This window comes from Spinacia oleracea, chromosome 1, assembly GCF_020520425.1.
Source record: "Spinacia oleracea cultivar Varoflay chromosome 1, BTI_SOV_V1, whole genome shotgun sequence".
Lineage (NCBI taxonomy): Eukaryota > Viridiplantae > Streptophyta > Magnoliopsida > Caryophyllales > Amaranthaceae > Spinacia > Spinacia oleracea.
Window position 1 is genome coordinate 76105688 of NC_079487.1, and position 22134 is coordinate 76127821.

At 39.0% G+C, this 22134-nt stretch overlaps 1 protein-coding gene across 1 annotated transcript; it reads right to left on the reverse strand.

Annotated features, from left to right (window-relative positions):
• Nucleotides 1-178: 178 nt before the first annotated feature.
• On the reverse strand, nt 179-21026 carry LOC110805304 (uncharacterized aarF domain-containing protein kinase At5g05200, chloroplastic). Its single transcript, XM_022010898.2, has 11 exons — nt 20779-21026; nt 11763-11877; nt 9597-9739; nt 9361-9474; nt 8992-9180; nt 8759-8914; nt 3335-3600; nt 3132-3229; nt 2029-2207; nt 1390-1506; nt 179-686 (listed from the first exon to the last, which is right to left on the reverse strand). Exons 1-11 carry the CDS (start codon nt 20851-20853, stop codon nt 504-506), a joined length of 1635 nt encoding a protein of 544 aa, XP_021866590.1. The 5' UTR covers nt 20854-21026; the 3' UTR covers nt 179-503.
• Nucleotides 21027-22134: the final 1108 nt, after the last annotated feature.

Genomic DNA, 22134 nt, shown 5'->3' on the forward strand with positions numbered 1-22134 from the left:
AAATGTTGTTCCTTCTGAGCAACTATCTTGTAAACTCAATATATCATGATATCTGCCAAAGTACTCTCAGCATGTTCAAATATCTTGGATTAAAATTACTAAATTCATCAGGCAGCCAGAGTCGCCATTGATGGGAGGAGAAGGAGTTTGAACAGTAAACAACCGTTTTTCTTTCAGATAGTTTATAACTGAAGGTCTATATTAGTTTCTATATAAAAACAGTCTGTAATTCAGAACTTGAAAGGTTTACAACACAACAGTCAACAGATATATACTAGTATTGTTGCTATACATGCCTGCAACTCCTTCTGTATATGTACATTACAACTGACTTTCTCATTTGGATTGTTACAGACTAGATCATTGCCTCGCTGATATACTACTATACATATCTCTTTTATCAAACCACCCGTAGAAAAGCTGCTCGAGTTCGAGTGGGTTAGAAGATAATATCCAAGGAATATACGATTACGGGAAGTGCTGTATAAAATAGTACATACTTCCTATTGGAATCTTCCTATATTGCTGCTAGCTCCTGGATTTGAGACAATAGTGACTCGCTGGTCTCGTAGCATGTTCATATTGGGAGCCAGCAAACGAGTGTATCGATCGAAATACAGAAGCTGCTTCAGCAGAAGGGCGAATTCCCGAGGGAATTTTAGTCCATACGACTCACTCACCCGTACCTGCAAAACACATTGAAACTTGTTACTTATCATCCACTACAGCACCTACTACAAGTTTTTGCTTAAAATCTTTAAAATCGACGCTTAGAACACCCTGAATTCCAAACTCCGGATTTTACAGGAATCATGGCTAAAAATGTTCTTATCATGACTTAAATGCCAGAAATCCTTGTTTTCCAATGGTATTATGATTTGGAGTCCCTATAATTCGAACTGAACTATTCAAGGATTTTTTAGGCATAATTTTATTGGGTGCAAACAAATCATAACAACACTAGATTAAAGGGCACAATGTGTCCGGATTGTTAAAAGTACTAATAGTATGTAAGGTGGTTATGCACCCTGAAATATATATACAAACACATACAATTATATTGATATTGTTGCATCATGCTTAACATATTCACTGGTTATCCACAAATTTTTCTGAAGCATTCAGTAAGCAGGAAAATAATCTGATTGAATGAGAGGAATGTCAAAAGCATTCCAAACACTTCATCAGAAACGGCAAGCAATTCTAAGTCAACGCTCTTTTAAAGCAGCAGCAACAAAACGTACACTATGACACAACTAATTTAATTAGTCAAATAACCATTTTCCAAAAAGTAGCAACTCGTGTTTTTTATGTGCAAGACAAACCAGCATGTTGATCCCAAAATCAAAATGAATATCTTCCTAAAGCAAAACCAAAAGAATAATTTACCAGGTCAAGAAATAGTGCATTCATCTGCCTCTCGTCAACTAGTACATTAGCAGAAACAGCAGTTGCATTTGTGCTTGGCCCCCTTGCTGTCGCAACGACGATTTCTGTATCTAAATCCTGCAATACAGAAATTGACAAATACAACAAAGGTCATCATTCTTTATTGGCTCGAGTATAATGAATTTAGCATGGTTCCTGAATTATCCAGATACCATAGTCATAGGCTTGCCAAAAGAAATGAGCTTTAAATCTAGACAAGCACAGTGACTGGGATTGCATAGGTTTTGGGAGTTGTCTATTGCCTCCTGAACCAACAGTACAATGTTTACACACAAAAACTTTACTTTCTCGAAACCAAATTTCATTTCATTAGTGACTAGAATATCAGCAAATGCGGAGTATTTACATGCTTGAGAAAAACATCTATAGCTAGCATGCATCTACTAGCAACATGCTAAAACACAATATGCAAAAGACACATTATTAAATTTCAAAGCCTGGAGCCCGATTGATGAGTATCTCCTAATGATCTCTAATGTGCCCTTCCCATAAACGAAGTATAAAAAGTCAATGTTGAAAGACAACAAAGCTCTGCCTTGTAGGTTTTCTGGAAAATGAGGGCATATCATTATTACTGACCTGTATAGTGGAAAATATCTTTTCCAGATCTCTAGCAAAGGCCTTGGTATCCACATTTTGGTTTGTCGCACCCATTTCAATCAAGGCTGATGCCATTGTTTCATATTCTTCTGTTCCTATAGATTGAAGAAATACTTCCATGGCACCCCACGTCTTCGGAGATATACGTCCAACAATACCTAGAAACAAACATACATGAAATACAGAAGGCGTTTTTGCAGCAGCAGATAGGACTCATAGGAGGCAGAGTGCATGAAACAATAGTTGATGAAATTGAAGTCTTGCATAATTGCATTTAAACAGTACAAAATTTTAAATAATATTAGAACATCCACATACAGCCATAGTGCCATTAAGAAGATAATCTGACATAAACTTAGTGTACCCAAAAGTCACAAGTCTCATAACTCACAAGTCATAATTGAATGCCAAGAAACAGGTATATTCACAGTATATAATGAAGTTAAGTAACATCTAGTCACCTTGATAGAGATTCTACAAGCAGGATCAAAGATTTAGCTGTTGAAAATACTGCCTCGAATTTAGTGGATTAATGGATACATATTTTTGGAATAATTAGTTTAAGGTTTTGTTAGTGGCTTTTAGGATTCCAAATTGTTAAGATCGTATCAGTTAATAGTTTCTAGTAATTAGGAACATGTGACTGTGGAGTATGGCCAGCACACCACTTCTCTAGTTAGCTGATTATTTTCAGCTTTAACTTGTTAGTTTATGGCTATCTATTTGACTTTGTTGTAGTACTTTAAATGAGAATAGATTAGTAGTAAATGGTCCTACTTTTTCTCGAATGCTCTTCCAATTTCTGTTTTGATTTTATTCTAATATTCTCCAACGGTAGCTTTAGGCCTGCAGCCATTTCATAAAACCTGAAAACCATGATTGGGATGCCAAAGCTTTCAACAAAATGACAAACCCTGAAGAGATTGTTCCCATGTTGGGTAGAGGGTCAGATATCAAATATTTCCCCCAACTCATTTTTAACTCCCCTTTAAAGGGAAAAAAAAGGAAACAACAAGAAAATGTTTAATACGAATAGCAACAAAAAGTATATGATAACTTGGTAAACCAGTAAAAATACATACCAAAATCAAGAAACCCAATACGGCCCTCACGTAACAGCCACAGATTACCAGCATGTACATCCGCATGAAATGATTCACATGCAAGCAAACTGCCAAACCTGGAAAGAGAGAAAGACATGAAAGAGTGAGTCTCAGCAATAGTACGTCTCAGATCCCAAATACAGAAACTTAGCTAGGCTCGTCAATGTAGTAAAAAATCTCACCAGACATTAAGGGCAGTTATTAGACTCGTCTCAGGACTAGGAACAAGGGAACTTATAGAGTCTAGGTCGGTAAGAGGAACTCCATAAAGCCTCTCCATTGTCAGAACTCGCTTTGTGCTACAATGGTAGTATACTTTTGGGGCTGTAGCCTGCCTAGTGAGTCCCATAGTGTCCAAGTACCTTCTAAAGGCCTCAATATTTGCAGCCTCCTTACTGAAGTCAACTTCTTCAAGCATTGATTCTCTAATATCTTTGACAATACCAACCTAAGACAGGAGAGCAATGTACAATCAGCTCACTGCAGAATGAGATAAATCATGATATGAAAAGAAAGATATTTGATGCAGCAAGGAATTACTATTGCTCCTATTGCGTACAAAATATTATAAAATAGTCTAGTTACTACTTAATTATGCCTTTGAGATATTTTCAACTATAGCTATGAAATCTGCAAATTCATATTTTGCGAATCTGAAGTGGTAATATAAACATATTTAAGTAATCCAAAAGTAAACATTTGTAGATTATGCACACATAGTTTTCACAAGTGACCATGTGACGTTAGTATAAGAGAAAGGGGTGCCAAAAATAAAAGACAGCATATGGGGACAAGGAGCATGAGAGTACGAGGCATAACCTTCCTTTACTTGTATTTTGTTTATCTAAGGCTTTCTAGAACTTTTCTAATAGTTTTCTAGGCTTCAGATAGAATTATTATGTTTATGCTAATCCATTGTTCACTAGTATTTTTTAGCTTATTCAATATAAACCTCTTCAAGGAGTATGCACCAATACTCCCTACCCCAAAAGTTGTCTTGCTTTATAACTTGCATTGTGTATACCTTTACAGATATATTGCTAGCGCTTTATAAAACTTCCCTAACTCAACAATGTCTCCCAAAATAGATCGCTGGAAATGATGAGCTCTCTGGTGTTGAGTGTTGAACTTCTTCTTGTGATTCACTCTGTTCGAAGTGGGTTGGGTAAGTCGGGCCATAGGTTCAAATCTTGTCACCTTGACGTGATGGGCTGATGTCCACAAACCCGTAGGGTTCTTCAATTGATTTTGGGTAAACCTTTATCTCACTGGGTATGAAGTCGTCTTGCCCCCTTAAGCGTGTTCGTTTTGGCTCCCGAGCGCCTAATTTTATCTATTTAGTGTCTGGTTGCATACCTCGGCCAAGCAACCAAAGGCGAGGACCTAGGTGAGAGTAGTGAAAGAAACAGGGCGCGCTTGAGGTTTCATAGCGCATTATGAGCATCGGGTTAAGGGGCGGTTGAGCAACTCAAGAGAATACATTTTCGTCGGCGGCCCGCTTGTGCCTGACGTGCGCACACAAGCGCCCTGATCAACTCTCGACCTCGCTCTTCTCACCAATAGGCAAGAGCGCCCGTTCAGCACCCGCCCGTGCCGCACAAGGCTTGCGACCTTGCCGACCCTTAGGCAAGAGCGTGCCGCACGATCCGGTATCAAAATACTCGGAGCATGACATATATGGTATATGAAAGGTAACATCCAGGTGTTTCCATGTATACATTTGATAGAGGTCTATTTTATCTTATAGTCTCGACTGTTTTATGAACTTGGAAAATTCATTTTTCCCACAAGTCAAATACTTATAACCTGTTTAAAGAACATGAATTTTTTTTATCTAATGTTGTAGAAGGTATTATAAGAGGGTGACTTGGAGAAGACTAGAATAATAAATTGACCAGAGAGACCATAATATAATAACAACCATAAAAAGAGGTAGACTAAGGGGGTCTAGGAACATAAAACAGAGAAAAGGATCTCTTAAGAATGGAGTGGACCTACAATGGTTGTTAGCCTACCACCTATCTTGTCTTTCTAGCCAAACAATGGGAACTGGATCAATGCTTTTGGGCTAACATACCTCTTCCCTCATAGAAGTTGTTTTAGTCTGGAGGAGGAGGGGCATAAGATTATTTGCAGACTAATACTTCGTACTATTCACACCTTGTTATGCCTAAGTGTCACAGTCCGAATGTTTTGACACCGGATCCGTGGGGCGCCCTCTTGCCTATTGGCGGCAAGGAGGCAAGCCTTGTGCGGAATGAGTGTCTTGTGACTCGTAGGGGCACGAGTAAGCGTCTTATTATGAAGGGCACTCTTGCCTATTGGCGACAAGAGCGAGGGTCGAGGGTGGAACGGGGCACTTGTGTGCGCACAGCAGGCACAAGCGGGACCGTCGACGAGAGTGTATCTGTTTTGAGGGAGACTTTGTTGGGTCTTAGAAAGCTTAAAGCATGCGACATCACAATATCTATAAAGGCTAGCAACAACACATGAATTAAGCAAAGGCAACTTCTGATGAGAGGTATTGGTTCATACCCCTCATAGAGGTTTATTTTGAATTAGCTAAAACTTGCCAGTGAACATTGGAATTACAGTAACATAATAATTCTCCCTAAAGCCTAGAAAACTAATAGAAAGATCCTAGAAAGCAATAGAAAGGAGAAACACAAGTAAAGGAAGGTTGGATTCTAACATCCTCCCCCACTTAAGCTGTCGACGCCCTCGTCGACTTACAAGAGTTACAAAAGATGAAAGAAAAAGCTCTTATTCTAAACTCTGTAGTTTTCTCTGCGCCGTTGGTTGATGGCGGTTGCTGGAGTCTTCTTGAATCTTGTTGTGTCTTGATAGGTTGGTGAATCTTGTGAATCCAAGTCTTCCTTGTTTTTGGTTTCTGGCTCGGAGCGGCTTGGCTTGAGCTTGTATCTTGTTTCTTGTTTCTGATGCGAGGGGGTATCTGGGATGTCGCCTTTCTGAGTAGCTCCATCACTCGCATTGCCGAAAGGAATCGGCCCTCTCTTTTATCTTTGTGGGAGTACCTGTACTTCGCACTAGACAAGTTTGTCCACCTGCTACGAGCAAAGAATTCAAGTGAGGCATTACAACTGCTTTGCTGGAGCGGAGGAACTCCAATCCAAGTACAAGGTTGAAGTCGTCCATGTTGACGGCAGTGAAGTTCATTTTTCCTTTCCAGTCTCCCAACTTTGCTTCCACCTGTTCTGCCACACCGAGAATCGGTTTGGCTTTGGAGTTGACAGATTTCATGCTACCGCCTCCTTTCTTGAGCACTAACCCCAATCTTCGGGCTTCTGCTTCGGTCACAAAGTTGTGAGAGGCGCCGGTGCCTACCATGGCTCGAGCATTCCTCCCATTTACCACGAGGTCCACATACATCATGTTTGTGGATTCCTCTCTTGTCTTCGGGGCCTCTTTCCCCATTGCATACATCATGTAGACGGAACTCATTCTGCGGGGTTCGTCGTCTTCATTGCACACTTCTTCTTCTGCCTCTTTTGGGGTTTCCTCCACGGACATGGTCGAAAACTTCCTCTGTAGGTTATCGATCTCCCCTTTGTGCTTGCACTCCCACCATTTGTGTGGGCCTCGACATAGCAAACAGTTAAGCCTATTAATGTTTCCTGAGGGTGTGTTGATCTTGAATTCCTTTGTTGATACGGAAGGTCAGGATTTTTGTGAATCTCCTCCCCCATTTCATTTCTTGAATCCTCCGACTGAGCTGGACGACATCCTTGAGTCACTTCTCGCACCCTTGGGTGAGCTTGGGGTCGGTCCCTCCAAGCTTGCAGGCGTCCCCCTTGTTCCTTCTTCCGAGCGATGTCCCCTCCCTGCGGAGTAGTCCATTAATCGCTCTGCAGCAGTCATAGCGGCCGAAAGATTGTCTACTTTCGCCCTCAATACTTCACGCTGCGCCCATTCTTGTAGCCCGTGAACAAAGTTAAACAACCGATCCTACTCATTCATGTCTCGGATGTCCAACATGCAGGCCGAGTATTCCTTCACATAGTCGCGTATGGAGCCCTTGTGGCGGATCTCCTGTAGCTTCATCCTTGCAACAAACTCGGTGTTCTCGGGATAGAATTGATCTTTGAGTTCCTTCTTGAACTCTTCCCAGGTGTCTATCTTTATTTTCCCCTCTTCGATATCGGCGTGCTTGGTGCGCCACCACAGCTTCGCATCATCCGACAAATGCATGGTCGCGGTATCCACCTTTAGATTGTCACTCAGTTGACAAATTCTGAAATACTGCTCCATGTCGAAGAGAAAGTTATCAACTTCCTTCGAGTCTCTAGCCCCAATGTAGTCTCGAGGTTTTGGAGGTTTGATCTTCATCGCACCACCCCCACTCAAGTCGGTCCTTGCAGCGCGCATCAGTGTCGCGCATTTGTTTTGGGCATCTTCAGCTTGCTTCTGGACAAAGTTGAGTTGTTCCTGAAGCACTTCTTTATCTTGCATGAGCTCATCGACCGCACCCTCGAGTCTTTCTATCTCTTTGGCTTGGCCAATCACAATTTCCTCGAGTCGGGTCCAGCTCTCTGACTTGCCTTCTAGCCAGGCTAGTCTTTCTTCGATCGTTTCCATCTCTTTCTTCCTTGGGTTTTTCGGGGCCTAGGTCGAGCCTTGGCTCTGATACCAACTGTCACGGTCCGATTGTTTTGACACCGGATTCGTGCGGCGCCCTCTTGCCTATTGGCGGCAAGGAGGCAAGCCTTGTGCGGAATGAGTGTCTTGTGACTCGTAGGGGCACGAGTAAGCGTCTGATTTTGAAGGGCACTCTTGCGTATTGGCGACAAGAGCGAGGGTCGAGGGTCGAACGGGGCACTTGTGTGCGCACAGCAGGCACAAGCGGGACCGTCGACGAGAGTGTATCTATTTTGAGGGAGACTTCGTTGGGTCTTAGAAAGCTTAAAGCATGCGACAACACAATATCTATAAAAGCTAGCAACAACACATGAATTAAGCAAAGGCAACTTCTGATGAGAGGTATTGGTTCATACCCCTCATAGAGGTTTATTTTGAATTAGCTAAAACTTGCCAGTGAACACTGGAATTACAGTAACATAATAATTCTCCCTAAAGCCTAGAAAACTATTAGAAAGATCCTAGAAAGCAATAGAAAGGAGAAATACAAGTAAAGGAAGGTTGGATTCTAACACTAAGCCTAACAGTTTGTTTAATTGTCATTTTTTACTTTTAATTTGAACTTTGCCCGTCATTATCATTACAAGCAAAGTGAGAGAAATTATGACACCTTTACCAGAATCAGCCTATGCTGGATTCCTTATGCCCAGGCCTCTTATCATTAGGACTTCAAAAGCTCTTATTCTTCCAAGATTAAGTTAAGTATATAGATTAAGAGATGAAGATATCACAAGAAGTGTTTTAGTTATATTAGAATATAGGATTTGTGTCTCATCCTCCAAGTGTAAGTCATATGTTAGAAAGCTACAGAAATTTTTGAAATAAAAAGTTGTATCTTTCTTGGAGTTATTCTCTATAGAATCAGAAAAAAGATTTAACAATGAATTTCAGCAGAGCACAAGACTGGAGTCAAAATCTGCAAAATGATAGAAAACTGCTCCATATATTACCAGAGATGTGCGGCTGAATTCAGGGCTTAAAAACTCGAAAATGCGAGCCACAACGTAGACAAAATTTAGATCAGCTACTAATATATCTTCTATCCCAGGTTTCAAAACCTTTATGACCACATCCTCTTGAGAGCCTTTTAGCCTGGCACCATGAACCTGGAAACATGATTTGTAGTCTTGTTACTTGTCTTTATTCCGACTATTCTGGCAGAAAAAAAAGAGAAGAATGAAACCTGTGCAATTGAGGCTGACGCAAGGGGTGTTGGATCAATATATTCATAGACACTATCAATCGGCCTCTTTAGTTCTTCGCTCAGGATTGCTTTGATTTCTTCATAAGGGATTGCAGGGGCTTGATCAAAACACTTCTGGAACTCCTCAACATACTCTTGAGGAAAAAGTGTTGGCGCAGATGCTACGAACTAAGCATCGGAAGACAAATTAGCAAGATGAACATCGCAGCTCTAGAAAGACTCGTCACAAAGCAGGTAAATGTAAGAGATTAAATGAACCTAAGAAGCAGAGAGAGAATAACGTGAAATCACGAAGATATCCAGTAATATTGAAGGCCTAAAATTGTAGTATTCCCCTGCCATAGTTACCTGACCCAATTTGATATAGGTTGCCCCTAGGCGTTCAAACAATTTCCTCAGGTAGAAGGGAGAAAGCAATCCCAACTGTAATTCAGGAGGTAAACCAGCTGATGTATTTGTCCACTACATTAAAGTAAGAAGGCATTAGTTTCCTGGATAAATGGTAAGAACCCTCCTTATTGAACAAGTGTATTCTATTTTCATATGACGTAGAGTAATAAATTATAAGTATCAGCATATATTACCTTTGACACATCAGTTAGCCACTCACTACCAACCCCAACAACTGCTTGTACTCCTTGAGCTAGTCTTAAGGCTCCACGAGGACCAGTATTTATGGATGTCTGGACTATATCCTCAAGCAGCCTAGGAAGGTTTTGGATACGTTCTATAAGGTAATGGAAATTCATATTAAAATCTAGGAGAACCATGACAAATTGCAATTAAATATAGGGCACTTAATGTGAAGAATAAGAATTACAAGCATCTCTAATAATGTCGAGCATTGTGTGTCAAACTCGATTTGGTTGCTACAGAAAGTTTACATCTAAATTTGACAAGTAGAACATATTATAACCAATACATGATTTGAGTGAAATAAAATCCAAAGTTCATAAGGCACAAAAGAAGAAGAGTACCTTGTTATTAATATATACAAGAGAGGCACAGATTTTGACTAGAGTGCATGTATAGGTGTAGCTTGTGCATTCAGAAAATGGAATCCCTTCACATATAGAAATTAACCTATGTACGTATAGACCAAAAATATTTATTTCACACCAAATCAAATGATAGAATGATGCCATGACCTAACTTCTGAAATATACCAAGTCTATATAAATTGAGGTGTTTAAGGACAAGCTAAGTAATCACTCTAATCAAAGGTAGGAAAGAGGGAAAGACAGCTCAAACCAGAAACTTTGCAGCAGCACACTCTTATTATAATCTAATAATAGGTCAGCCTTGGTATCAGGTGCACATGCAGTACAGGTACATCTGACTCTCCGAAGATTAGTTGCTTTGCACTTCTTCTCCCTAACCCTCTCCCCTCCCCCAACGTCCCAACCCAACCCCCTCCCCCCAATTAAAAATGAAACTTCTCACAGAAATCCGTAGTTATTAAGGAGTACATGTTTATTAAAGATTGTCCTAAAGAAATTTCTATCAAGATATGTAAAGAAGTCTCTAAAGAAATATTTCGTATTTGGTAAAGAGACAGGCTCTGATGGGAAAATAATCCCCTGATTTACAATGCCATTCTCTTTCTGCTTAACCAAATTCCATACTTGCCTCTACGCCAACTCACTGATTTCCACCACTGTGAACACTTCCCGCAATGCCAGCGAAATAACAACCAACTCTACTTATTAACATACCAAAAATCTAGATTCTAGAGAAGGAAAAATTAGGAAAAAATATCTCAAACCCTTGACCAGTTGACCCCCCCATCCTCTTGTTCCGCTTGTGCTGCCATGGTTAATCATCCTACTTCCTGCAAAACCTTGGTCTAATTACACACGACCACCAAATCCAGCCCTCTCTAATGCAGATCTATCTTCTGATAATATTGTCTCCCACAGTCTTTGAACTAGGCTTTACTGAAATTCTCCCCCTGACTCAACGCCCATCACACTCCGAGGTTGGAACACAAGGCATCTTCAGATCTTCTTCATTCCAACCACCCTGTAATATGTTAACTTTAACATTTGTCTTTGAACATTTGGCCTGGAGAATGTCCTCAACCAGCCTTGAAAAGGCTCTGCTCAAAGGTCTTTTCTCTTTCAAAAAGCTTTGGATTATTCAAGGGATTTATAATTAACTTTGTCAAAAGATATGGTATAAGTTTAGCTCCATGCAGCCCTCTGTCTCCAAAACTCTAAACACAAAAGAAGTACTCCCTCCGTATTTTAAAAAGAGATATACTTTGACCGGCACATAGTTTTAGGAGAGTGAGTTGAATTTATTAAAATAAGATGAAAGTGGGGTAGTGGGTGAATTATTTATTATAGTAAAATGATGATGTGAGTAAGTGTGGGGACCACAAGAAAGAGAGAAATATTAATATAATTGGAAGTGGAGTCCAAGACATGCCAAAAAAGGAAAGTGTATCTCTTTTTAAAATACGCCTGTTTAAGAAAAGTGTATCTCTTTTTAAAATACAAAGGGAGTAGCATACTCTTCACTGGACTTGTAAAATTCTAAAACATCCACATGGGGAGCAACAAAAAAAATCAAACATAAAGTTTTCATTTAAACAGTCTTACAATGATGGCATCAATATTTTACAGTATGCATATATATTACACCCAACAGACTATGATGCACAACACTCATCACAAGAGACAGGTAGAACTTAGAAGAAGTGGAGAGCATGTAATGTAATGTAAAATAAAATATGGAAAGTAAGTTACCCTGGAGACGTGATGTAAGAAGATCTTGTGTCTGTGAGTACTGTGAAAAAACAATTACGCGACGGGGGTGGTAGTAGAGTTTCTTGGACCAAGTGGAGACATATGTAGTAGTCAACTGCAGCAAGATGGAGATTCAGAATTTAGAACTTGATTGTGAAACAGAACAAGGGAACACATAACGAGAAGACAACGCAAATAACTTTATGATATTATTCTGTTCAAAAGTCCACTATTGAAACTGCTAACTAAAGTCAAGTTCATCTAATTTACAATCCTAATTCTAGACTGCCTTAATCTTAGAGGAAATAAGAATATTAAAATACTATGAGGTTAAGATGTGAATTTGTAATAATATCATCAGTGCTTAGGCCAATGAATGAATGATAAATAAAATCCTAACCCAATCCAAGAACTTTATGATTCAACAACTCGCAATTATCCAATAACCTATAAGAGTCTATAACTGGTAAGATTGTGTAGGATCTGAAAATTTTAGGTCAATGTTAATTTTAATGTATGCTGATGGCAATACGAAATATTTTTTTCAAAACTTCTGAAACTCATTTGAAATTCTTTGAAATTTTATGAGTTTTCACAACATATACAGTATATTATTATACTAATAATTACACAGTAACACAGATACCCCACTAATGAATCAAAATCAAACATTAAATAATGGGAACTGTGGGGAACTACCTTGTAATTTTTTCAAACAACTACTGAATGCAATGTTTTTGTTTTGGTGGTACTACGAACTCATAGATTCCGTTGAATTTTCAGTCAAATTTCCCAAAGCCCAACTTTCTACCTTCACCACTACCACCCCCACCAGCGTTGCCACCTCCTCTAACACAACCACCAATTCCTCTTCTAGATTGACAAACACTGCCAAATAAGATTCACTGCCACCTAAACCTCTTCCCATATTATCACAATCTGTTCCCTTCGTTTCCTTACCACTGCTCCCACCATATCACCCACCACCACCGCCCGCTCGACCGCTCTATTTTCTTTCGTTCACTTACTCATCAAAAATCCCTGAAAGATCATTCTTCCTTGAAACTGGCGGTTGTGGAGATGATGGTCAGGGATTGCGAAATTGTGACAATGGGAAGGTTCTTTACAACAACAACAACAACAACAAAGCCTTAGTCCCAAAATGATTTGGGGTCGGCTAACATGAATCATCATTGTGACCAATCAAACAAGAAAGGAGCAGGAAGTTAAAACAATAAACAAGGAAGAGGGAAAAAGTGAAATTGATGAAAGTAAAACAAGAAAAAAATATATTAAAGAAAAATAACATAAAGGATAAGAAAAATAAGTACAGTTAAAAACGAAAAAAATAAGGAAGGATAAATAAAACAAGTACATTTGAAATACCATATAAAAGGGAGCCAAGAAAAGACGGAGAGGAAAAAAAGTTTTGTTGGGGAAACTAATGAAAAGGGTTAGAGAAAGCTTTAAGGGAAAAAAGAAAAGGAAAAAAAATGTAAAGAAAGTTCAACGAAAAAATTTACAAAACGGAAGAAATAAACTAAGAGGGCCAATGAAAGATATATAAGTCAAATCAAGTCATCAACGTATATTCTCTCCCTCCACTCTGTCCTATCCAAAGCCATATTTTCCTCACTCCCAAATAGGCTCATATCATTCTCAATCAACTTCTTCCATGTTTTTTTAGGTCTTTCCCTACCCCTTGCAACCTATCACTTTGCCACCCTTCTAGCCTCCTAATCGGAGCATCACTTGATCTCCTTCTTACACGTCCAAACCATCTTAAACTATTTTCCATCATCATAAACTCAATCTGTGCAACCCTTCCTAATAATCTCATTCCTCGATCGGTCCTTTCTTGTATGCCCACACATCCAACATAACATGCACATCTCCGCCACATTCATCTTATGCACGTGACAATGTTTCACTATCCAACATTCCGTGTCGTATAACAACGTGGTCTAATTATCGCACGGTAGAATTTTCCCTTCAATCTTTGGGGCATGCCTAGATCACATAGGAACCCCGTGGCACTCTTCCACTTCAACCAACCTGCTTTTTCTATGAGCCACATCGCCATCCAATTCTCCATCCTTTTGGATAATAGATCCTAAATAGCGGAAGATTTCAGAACCTTAGATAATCTTCCCATCTAAGGTAATCGCCCCTGTGACCCTGCCTATCTGTTTTGGACTCCACTAAACTACACTCCATATTTTCGGTCTTCTTCCTACTCAGCCTAAAACCTCGAGATTCCAAAGTTTGTCTCCATAATTCCAACTTACTTTCCACTCCTTTTGTTTCATCAATCAACACTATCATTTGCAAATATCATGCACGCACCAGGGTATACCGTCTTGAATTGACCTCTTCAATTCGTCCATGACTATAGCAAAAAAAAGGCCTAAGTGCGGAACCTTGATGTACTTAAGTTGTAATGGGGAACTCTTCGGTCTTACCATCACTCGTGCTAACTCCTTCTTACATGTCTTGATGATCAAATGATGGCATTTAGTTGGGGGTTTTAAGGAAAGGGAATGAATCATTCCCTTTGTTGTTGTTTGTTTGATGTTTTTTGTCATTCTCTTTACCCTATTTTCTTTTTCACTTACCCCCAAAAGGCTCTAGATTGATACCCTACCCCCAAAAGGCTCTAGATTGATACCCTACCCCCCAAGGGTTTTCCATTCCCTTTCCCCTCAACAACCTTGACCACCGTTGACCAACCATTAAACACCCTCAACAACCCTGACCACCATCAACTCACCCACTGTGGATCCACCACACCGCAGCAACACCACCCAACCACCGCATCTGACCGACCACCAACCACCGCCGACCACCCACCATCGACTCACCCAACCATCGCCGCTTACCACCATCGACTCACCACCGCATCTAACCCACCACCAAACACCCGCCAACCCACCAGAAAAACCCACCCGCCCTAAAAACTAACTGCACCACCGCGAAAACCGCAGCCCCACCGCTATATTTCACCCACACCAACCCACACCCCTAAAAAATTTGAAAATAATTCCAGACTAAAAGTTAAAATTACATTTTCTTATCAATAATCTTAGCTTTAAATGGTCAAATTCAACCATGAAAACTCCAGATCTGAAGTTTTCACGGTTGAATTAGACCAATTAAACATCAAATTTGGCCATGGAGATGGTGAGAAAACAAGGGAAGGAAGAAAGAGAAGGGTCGACAACGGTAGGAAATGAGAGGGAAGGGACGACGACGAGAAGGGACGGCGACGAGAAGGGACGGCGACGAGAAGGGACGGCGACGAGAAGGGGTGGCCGAAGAGGTTTGCCGGAGGAAACGGGTAGTGAGGTGGTGACCAAAGAGTGAGGGCGACTATGGTGGAGAAATGATGAGAGAATGAAGAAATGTGGAAGATTGATGAAATGTTACCCAAACAACAACCTACATCAAAGGGTTTTGCTTTCCATTCCCCTTCTTTCCCTTTCTTGATTTCATTCTCTTTACCCCGTGCGAACCAAACGGCCCCTAAGGGTTTAGAATTAACGGAATCCATGGTATTCTTTACTTCAAAAAATGAATAATTATTGCCAAATGTGAATTTCAAAATTTTATTCCTAATTGATTCTACAGCCTTTTTACAATCCAGGCTAGGAATTGTTAATAAGAATATGAACTGTCATTAGATTTTTTTCTCAATAAACAAACAAGGGAAATTTCCAAAAGCATTATCAATGTGATGGACCAATATTGAACTCGAATCCTAATTATGTCAACGAATAACAATAAACCACCACCAAATTACATACACTTTGTAGGATTCAGAGTGCGCGGAAGCAATAAATTCAACCAAAGATTAAGAGAAATTAATAAAGATGATAAAATTATACTAGCGAAAGATGCAATATTAATTCCACAAATATGAAATGGGAATGTTAATAAATAAGGTGAGAATAATATACAATGTTTGTTGTTGTAGTAAATTTAATTCTAAACAAACACTAAGCTATTTGTAATAGCATAACAATGATAAAAACAGCATAGCTAATTATAGGAATGGTTAAGCACACATTCCTCACGCAAAAGTAGATAATTCACATAATGTGAATTGTGATAAATAGTAAACTACTTTACTATGTTTAGTAAATGGTGAGACATTATTTTCCCACAAATCTCCACCTTGGCTCGCCATATCACCGGGTGATTCCAGCTAAGTTAAGGCAATGATCAAACTTAGCTGTGGGAAGTGGTTTGGTAAGCATATCAGCAGGATTATCGCTTGTATGAATCTTTTCGACAACTAATTCTCCTGTGGCAACAATATCTTTTATGAAATGGTGCTTGATATCAATATGCTTGGTCTTTGAATGATGTTTACTAGTCTTAGTCAAGTGGACAGCACTTTGACTGTCGCAAAACACGACAAGAATATCTTGTTGTAAACCAAGTTCATACACCAAACCTCGGAGCCATATAGCCTCTTTCATACCTTCAGTGGCAGCAATATATTCTGCTTCAGTTGTAGACAAAGCCGCAATAGCTTGAAGTGAAGAATACCAACTAATAGCAGAGCCACAAAGTGTAAAAATATAAGATGAGAGTGATCTTCTCCGATCTAAATCACCACCATAGTCAGCATCCACATAACCAACTACACCACCGGGATCAGCTCTTCCTTTATCAAATATCAAACCAATATCACAAGAACCCTTAAGGTATCGAAGTATCCATTTTACAGCTTCCCAATGTTGTTTGCCTGGATTGTGCATGAACCGACTAACACTTACTGCATAAGCCAAATCTAGTCGAGTACACACCATGGCGTACATTAAACTTCCAACTGCATTAGAATAAGGAACATGAATCATGCGCCTTTTGTCTTCGTTTGTTTGTGGACATTGTTCAGAGGACAATTTGAAATGAGCAGCAATAGGAGTATTAACAGGTTTACTGTCTTTCAAGTTGAATTTGTCAAGCATCTTCACGATATAATTTTTCTGTGATAAAAAGAGTTTTCCAGGTTGACGATCCCTGCTTATCTCCATTCCAAGAATTTTCTTGGCAAGACCTAAGTCCTTCATATCAAATTCACTACTCAATTGAGTCTTTAACTTGCTGACTAAAGATTTATCTTGGGCAGCAATCAACATATCATCAACATAGAGTAATAAATATATAAAAGACTCATTTGACGTCTTCTGAAAATAAACACAGTTATCATAACTACGTCTTGAGTAGCCTTGTCCCATCATAAAGGAATCAAACCTTTTGTGCCATTGTCGCGGAGACTGTTTCAAACCATAAAGAGATTTTTTCAAACGACATACATAATTCTCTTTGTCAGGAACTATGAATCCCTTAGGCTGATGGATATAAATTTCTTCTTCAAGATTACCATGAAGAAAAGCAGTTTTAACATCTAACTGCTCCAACTCCAAATCATGCAAAGCGACTAAAGCAAGTAATACACGAATCGAGGTATGACGAACAACGAGAGAAAATACTTCATTGAAGTCAATACCTTCTTGTTGGTCAAAACCTCTAACAACATACCTTGTTTTGTACCTTGCATTCTCAACGCCGGGGATGCCTTCTTTTCTCTTAAAGAGCCATTTGCAACTAATAGCTCGTTTACCATCGGGTAACTTAACCAGATCCCAAGTTTCATTTTTATGAAGACTTTCAAGTTTTTCTTGCATCGCTGCAATCCAATTTGCTGAATCTGCACGAGATATAGCCTCATAATAATTTTTAGGCTCATTGGAGTCATCAATTTCTTGTGCAGCAACCAAAGCATAAGCAATATTAGCACTTTGACCAATATATCTTTGATTGTCTTCTTGGTCTTTGATCGGGCAGATTTTGAGCCATAGACCATGGATCTGGTAAACCTCGTCTTTGTGGTAGACGTTGTGGACTCATATTTTCAGTCGTAACAATATTATCATCGCAATCAGGTTGAGCTAAGAAAGTAGGGACATCTTCCTCTGATTTTGAGGATGGGACCTCAAACTCCACCTTATCTCTTATATTTTCAGAATCTGTAATGGTAGGAGAAACACAATTTTCTTCTCTAGAAGATAACATTTCATTTTCATGTTATGTTCCTACTATAAAAGGTTTTACGAGACTCAGGGTCATGTAAACGATAACCTTTAACCCCTGAACCATAACCTAAGAATATGCACTTTTTAGCACGAGGTTCCAATTTCCCCTCGCTAACGTGTGAATAAGCAGGACAACCAAAATCAACAGGATTACCTGACCAAACTTCTTCTGGAATATTGCCATCAAGTGATCTATTTGGGGAGCGGTTTATCAAATAGCTTGCAGTGTTTGCCGCTTCAGCCCACAATCCCTTTTTAAGCTAGAATGAGAGAGCATACAACGAACTCTCTCCAAAATAGTTCTGTTCATTCGTTCTGCAACTCCATTTTGTTGTGGAGTACCTGGAATGGTATGATGTCTTGCAATACCTTCTTTCTTGCAGAACCTATTAAACTCATTTAAACAGAATTCAAGACCATTGTCTGTTCTCAGCCTTTTAATTTTCTTACCAGTTTGATTTTCAATTAAGGTTTTCCAATCCTTGAAAGTTGAAAATACCTCACTTTTATACTTAAGAAAATAGACCCAAAGTTTTCTTGAGAAATCATCAATAATGGTCAACATATAATGACGTCCTCCTGTGGAAGGAACTTGTGAAGGACCCCAAAGGTCCGAATGAATATAATCTAATGTACCTTTAGTTCGGTGAACGCCTTTTGAAAAGCTAACTCTTTTGTGCTTGCCAAAAATACAATGCTCGCAGAAACCAACCTTACCAGTACAATGATTGCCAAGGAATCCTCTTTTGTTAAGGACATGCATTCCTTTTTCACTCATGTGGCCCAATCTCAAATGCCACAACTTTGTATTATCATTATTGGATGAGGCAGTAGCTGCAGATCCTGTAATAGTAAATCCCTGCAGTACATATAAACTACCAGATCGATTTGCCTTTAGTATAACAAGAGCACCTTTGGACACTTTAAGCACTCCACCTTCAGCTGAATACCTACACCCAAGTGATTCAAGAGTGCCTAAAGAAATAAGATTTCGTTTCAAATCGGGAACGTGTCTAACACCGGTCAAAGTTCTAGTTATGCCATCATTTGTCTTAATTTTGATCGTACCTTTACCAACAACCTTGCATTGGGCATCATTGCCCATCAAAACAAGACCACCATCAACTGGTTCATAGGTGGTAAACCAGTCTCTATTCGGTGACATGTGAAATGTACAACCAGAATCAAGAATCCATTCATTTCTAAATCTTTGTTCGGAGTCAGCCGCTAATAATAAATCCCCATCTGACCCGGACTCAACAACACTAGCTTCAGCGTGAGTTTCGGGTTGTTTACCCTTTTGTTCTTTTTCTGGCTTATTTTTCAATTTATAGCAATCAGATATTTCGTGTCCCTTTTTCTTGCAATAACGGCAAAATTTAGATTTGGTATCTCTAGATTTTGATTTAAACCTGTTTTTACTTGTACTACCTTTTTCAAAACTTCTTCCTCTAACAACCAAGCCTTCACCTGAATGTTCTGTATTTATATCAGTATCAAATTTTTCTTTTGATAATAGGTGAGACTTGACATCTTTAAAGAATAATGTAACATAATTTCCGTATAACATTATTTCCTTAAAGTGTCGATATGAGAGTGGTAATGAAATAATAAGTAAAACGGCTTTATCCTCATCATCAATTTTGACATCCAAGTTCTCCAAATCAACAATAATAGAATTAAACTCATCAAGGTGAGCTTGAATAGGAGTACCTTCTGCCATTTTGAGTGTAAAGAGTCTTTCCTTGAGGCGAAGTTTGTTTGCAAGGCTTTTGGTCATGTAAAGAGATTCTAATTTAGCCCAAACATCTGCAACGGACTTTTCACTCATGACCTCACGTAACACCTCACGAGACAAACATAACTGAATTACAGACAACGCTTTCTCATCCATATCATCCCATTGTTCATCTGTCAAAGTGGATGACTTTTTGGACTTTCCATCCAAAGCCTTCTTTAAACCATTCTGGGTAAGAATGAATGGCTTGCATTTGAATTCGCCATATGGAAAAACTAATTTTACCATCAAACTTCTCAATATCAAATTTTGTAGACATGATTAAAAAAATCCCAGTTGAATATATAAAGCTCTGGTACCAATTTGTAGGATTCAGAGTGCGCGGAAGCAATAAATTCAACCAAAGATTAAGAGAAATTAATAAAGATGATAAAATTATACTAGCGAAAGATGCAATATTAATTCCACAAATATGAAATGGGAATGTTAATAAATAAGGTGAGAATAATATACAATGTTTGTTGTTGTAGTAAATTTAATTCTAAACAAACACTAAGCTATTTGTAATAGCATAACAATGATAAAAATAGCATAGCTAATTATAGGAATGGTGAAGCACACATTCCTCACGCAAAAGTTGATAATTCACATAATGTGAATTGTGATAAATAGTAAACTACTTTACTATGTTTAGTAAATGGTGATACATTATTTTCTCACACACTTTGGGGTCAAAACACGAATGGTAAACTTAGATGCAAAAACTTCCCTTAAATCTTAAGCTGACAAATAAATCATTTCATCATACAGTTTCATGGTTAACACATCCTCATACTCCGTTGCTTATTTCCAATTTCCAAACAGCCTCCATAATTCGAGCTTTTGCGAACTGATTGATTGACACGGATATATTCATCCATTACCACCAAAAGACTTCCCCAATCCCAATCAACCAACCCCAAACTCCAATTCTGATGTTTCATAATTCTAGTTTGCCCAAAATTACCTAGAAAGAGTTTAAAATTCAAGCACACACCCACAAAACATAGAAACAAGATAATAGCTTGCAAGTCCTGAATGCAAATAACATCAAAATCCCATGAATTTAAGCTAAAAAGCCAAAATCAAAGTACTTTGTATATAAATAAAGAAACCCGTTATGAAATGAGAAAGAGACCTGAGGAGGAGAGAGAAAGGAAGGTAAGCGGCCATAAGAGGAGTAGGTTGAGGTCTTGAAAGCCATATTCGCCATTAATTTAGCTGCAATTTCCTTGGTGCAACTTGTTTCAGCTGAAAATTTGAGCACGGAAACTACAAATTTTGGGTTATGAGCAAATAAATGATTATGATTTAAGAGTGAGAAAATGGGCCACAGAAAAATTAGTGGTAGGTTGAAAACTTGAATGTGGAAAAACAGTGGCCTCAAAATTGACGTGTTTACGCCATTTTTTTTTTTCATATGTTTGGTAATCAAAGTTTAGCGGCTAGCGGTTTATTGTTTGGATTAAGAGTTAGTTGATTACCTTTTTGTTCAACAGATTTGACTGCCGATTTGACTAGCTATTTATATAAACTGTTAGCAATAAAATAAATAAAACTTATCTGGATGTTACGAATACGAACTGAATAAATGTCGCGTCATGGCCGAACCACTGCTCTAAAAGACAATTCTACGCTACCCCGGTGCAGTAGAACGCTTGCAGTTTTCCTCCAGGATTAACACGATACCAAGGGTTGTGTGCACTCACAAGCCTCGGTTGGAGACCAAAATATTTGCCTATAACAGAAGAGTGAGAGAAGTGAGTTAACAGTTTCTGTGTATTGTGTTTATGAAGAACGAAAGAGGAGAATATATATTGAGGAACTGTAACAGCCATAAAACGACTAGTAGTGAAAAACGAAAAGTAGTGAAGCAGGTACAACATTTAGTGGGGTTGACTAATTCTTCTGACCGTTACAGAAAGAATTAACCAAACTGCTTCTGACCAAAAAGAATATACGGGCTCACAAAACCCACCTCACGCCCGCGAACCGCATGCACAAGAGCCCGAGGCCCAAGGTCCGAGCCCGACCCGGTCGGTCGTGCGCTCGTGTGTTATGAGCCCACCCATGCCACTCTCATACTTTCTTAAACAAGTATTGCACTCAAGCCCCAAATATAAACAATGAGTAAAGTTGGTATTTTATCAATGTGGGACTTTTCACCTTCTCACTTTTTCCACTATTTTCACTTCCACTTTCAACAAGGACTTCCAACAATCCCCCACATGTTCGAAGATGAGAAGAAAAAAAGAAAGAAATGAAGGAATTGAATTTTTGGGCAAAACAAACAATTGAATACGTGTTAATGTCTTGCAACTTGAATTAACACTTAGTGACATTCAAGCTAGGATCTCTTTCTTACCAAGTGACTTTCGTTTTGAACATAATAGGAGGTCAGAAACCCATTACTCAAGGCACACAATTGAACATGTATAATATTCTGAATCTCCGCCAATAGAAGTGACGGATTATACTGGCCATACGTCCATAA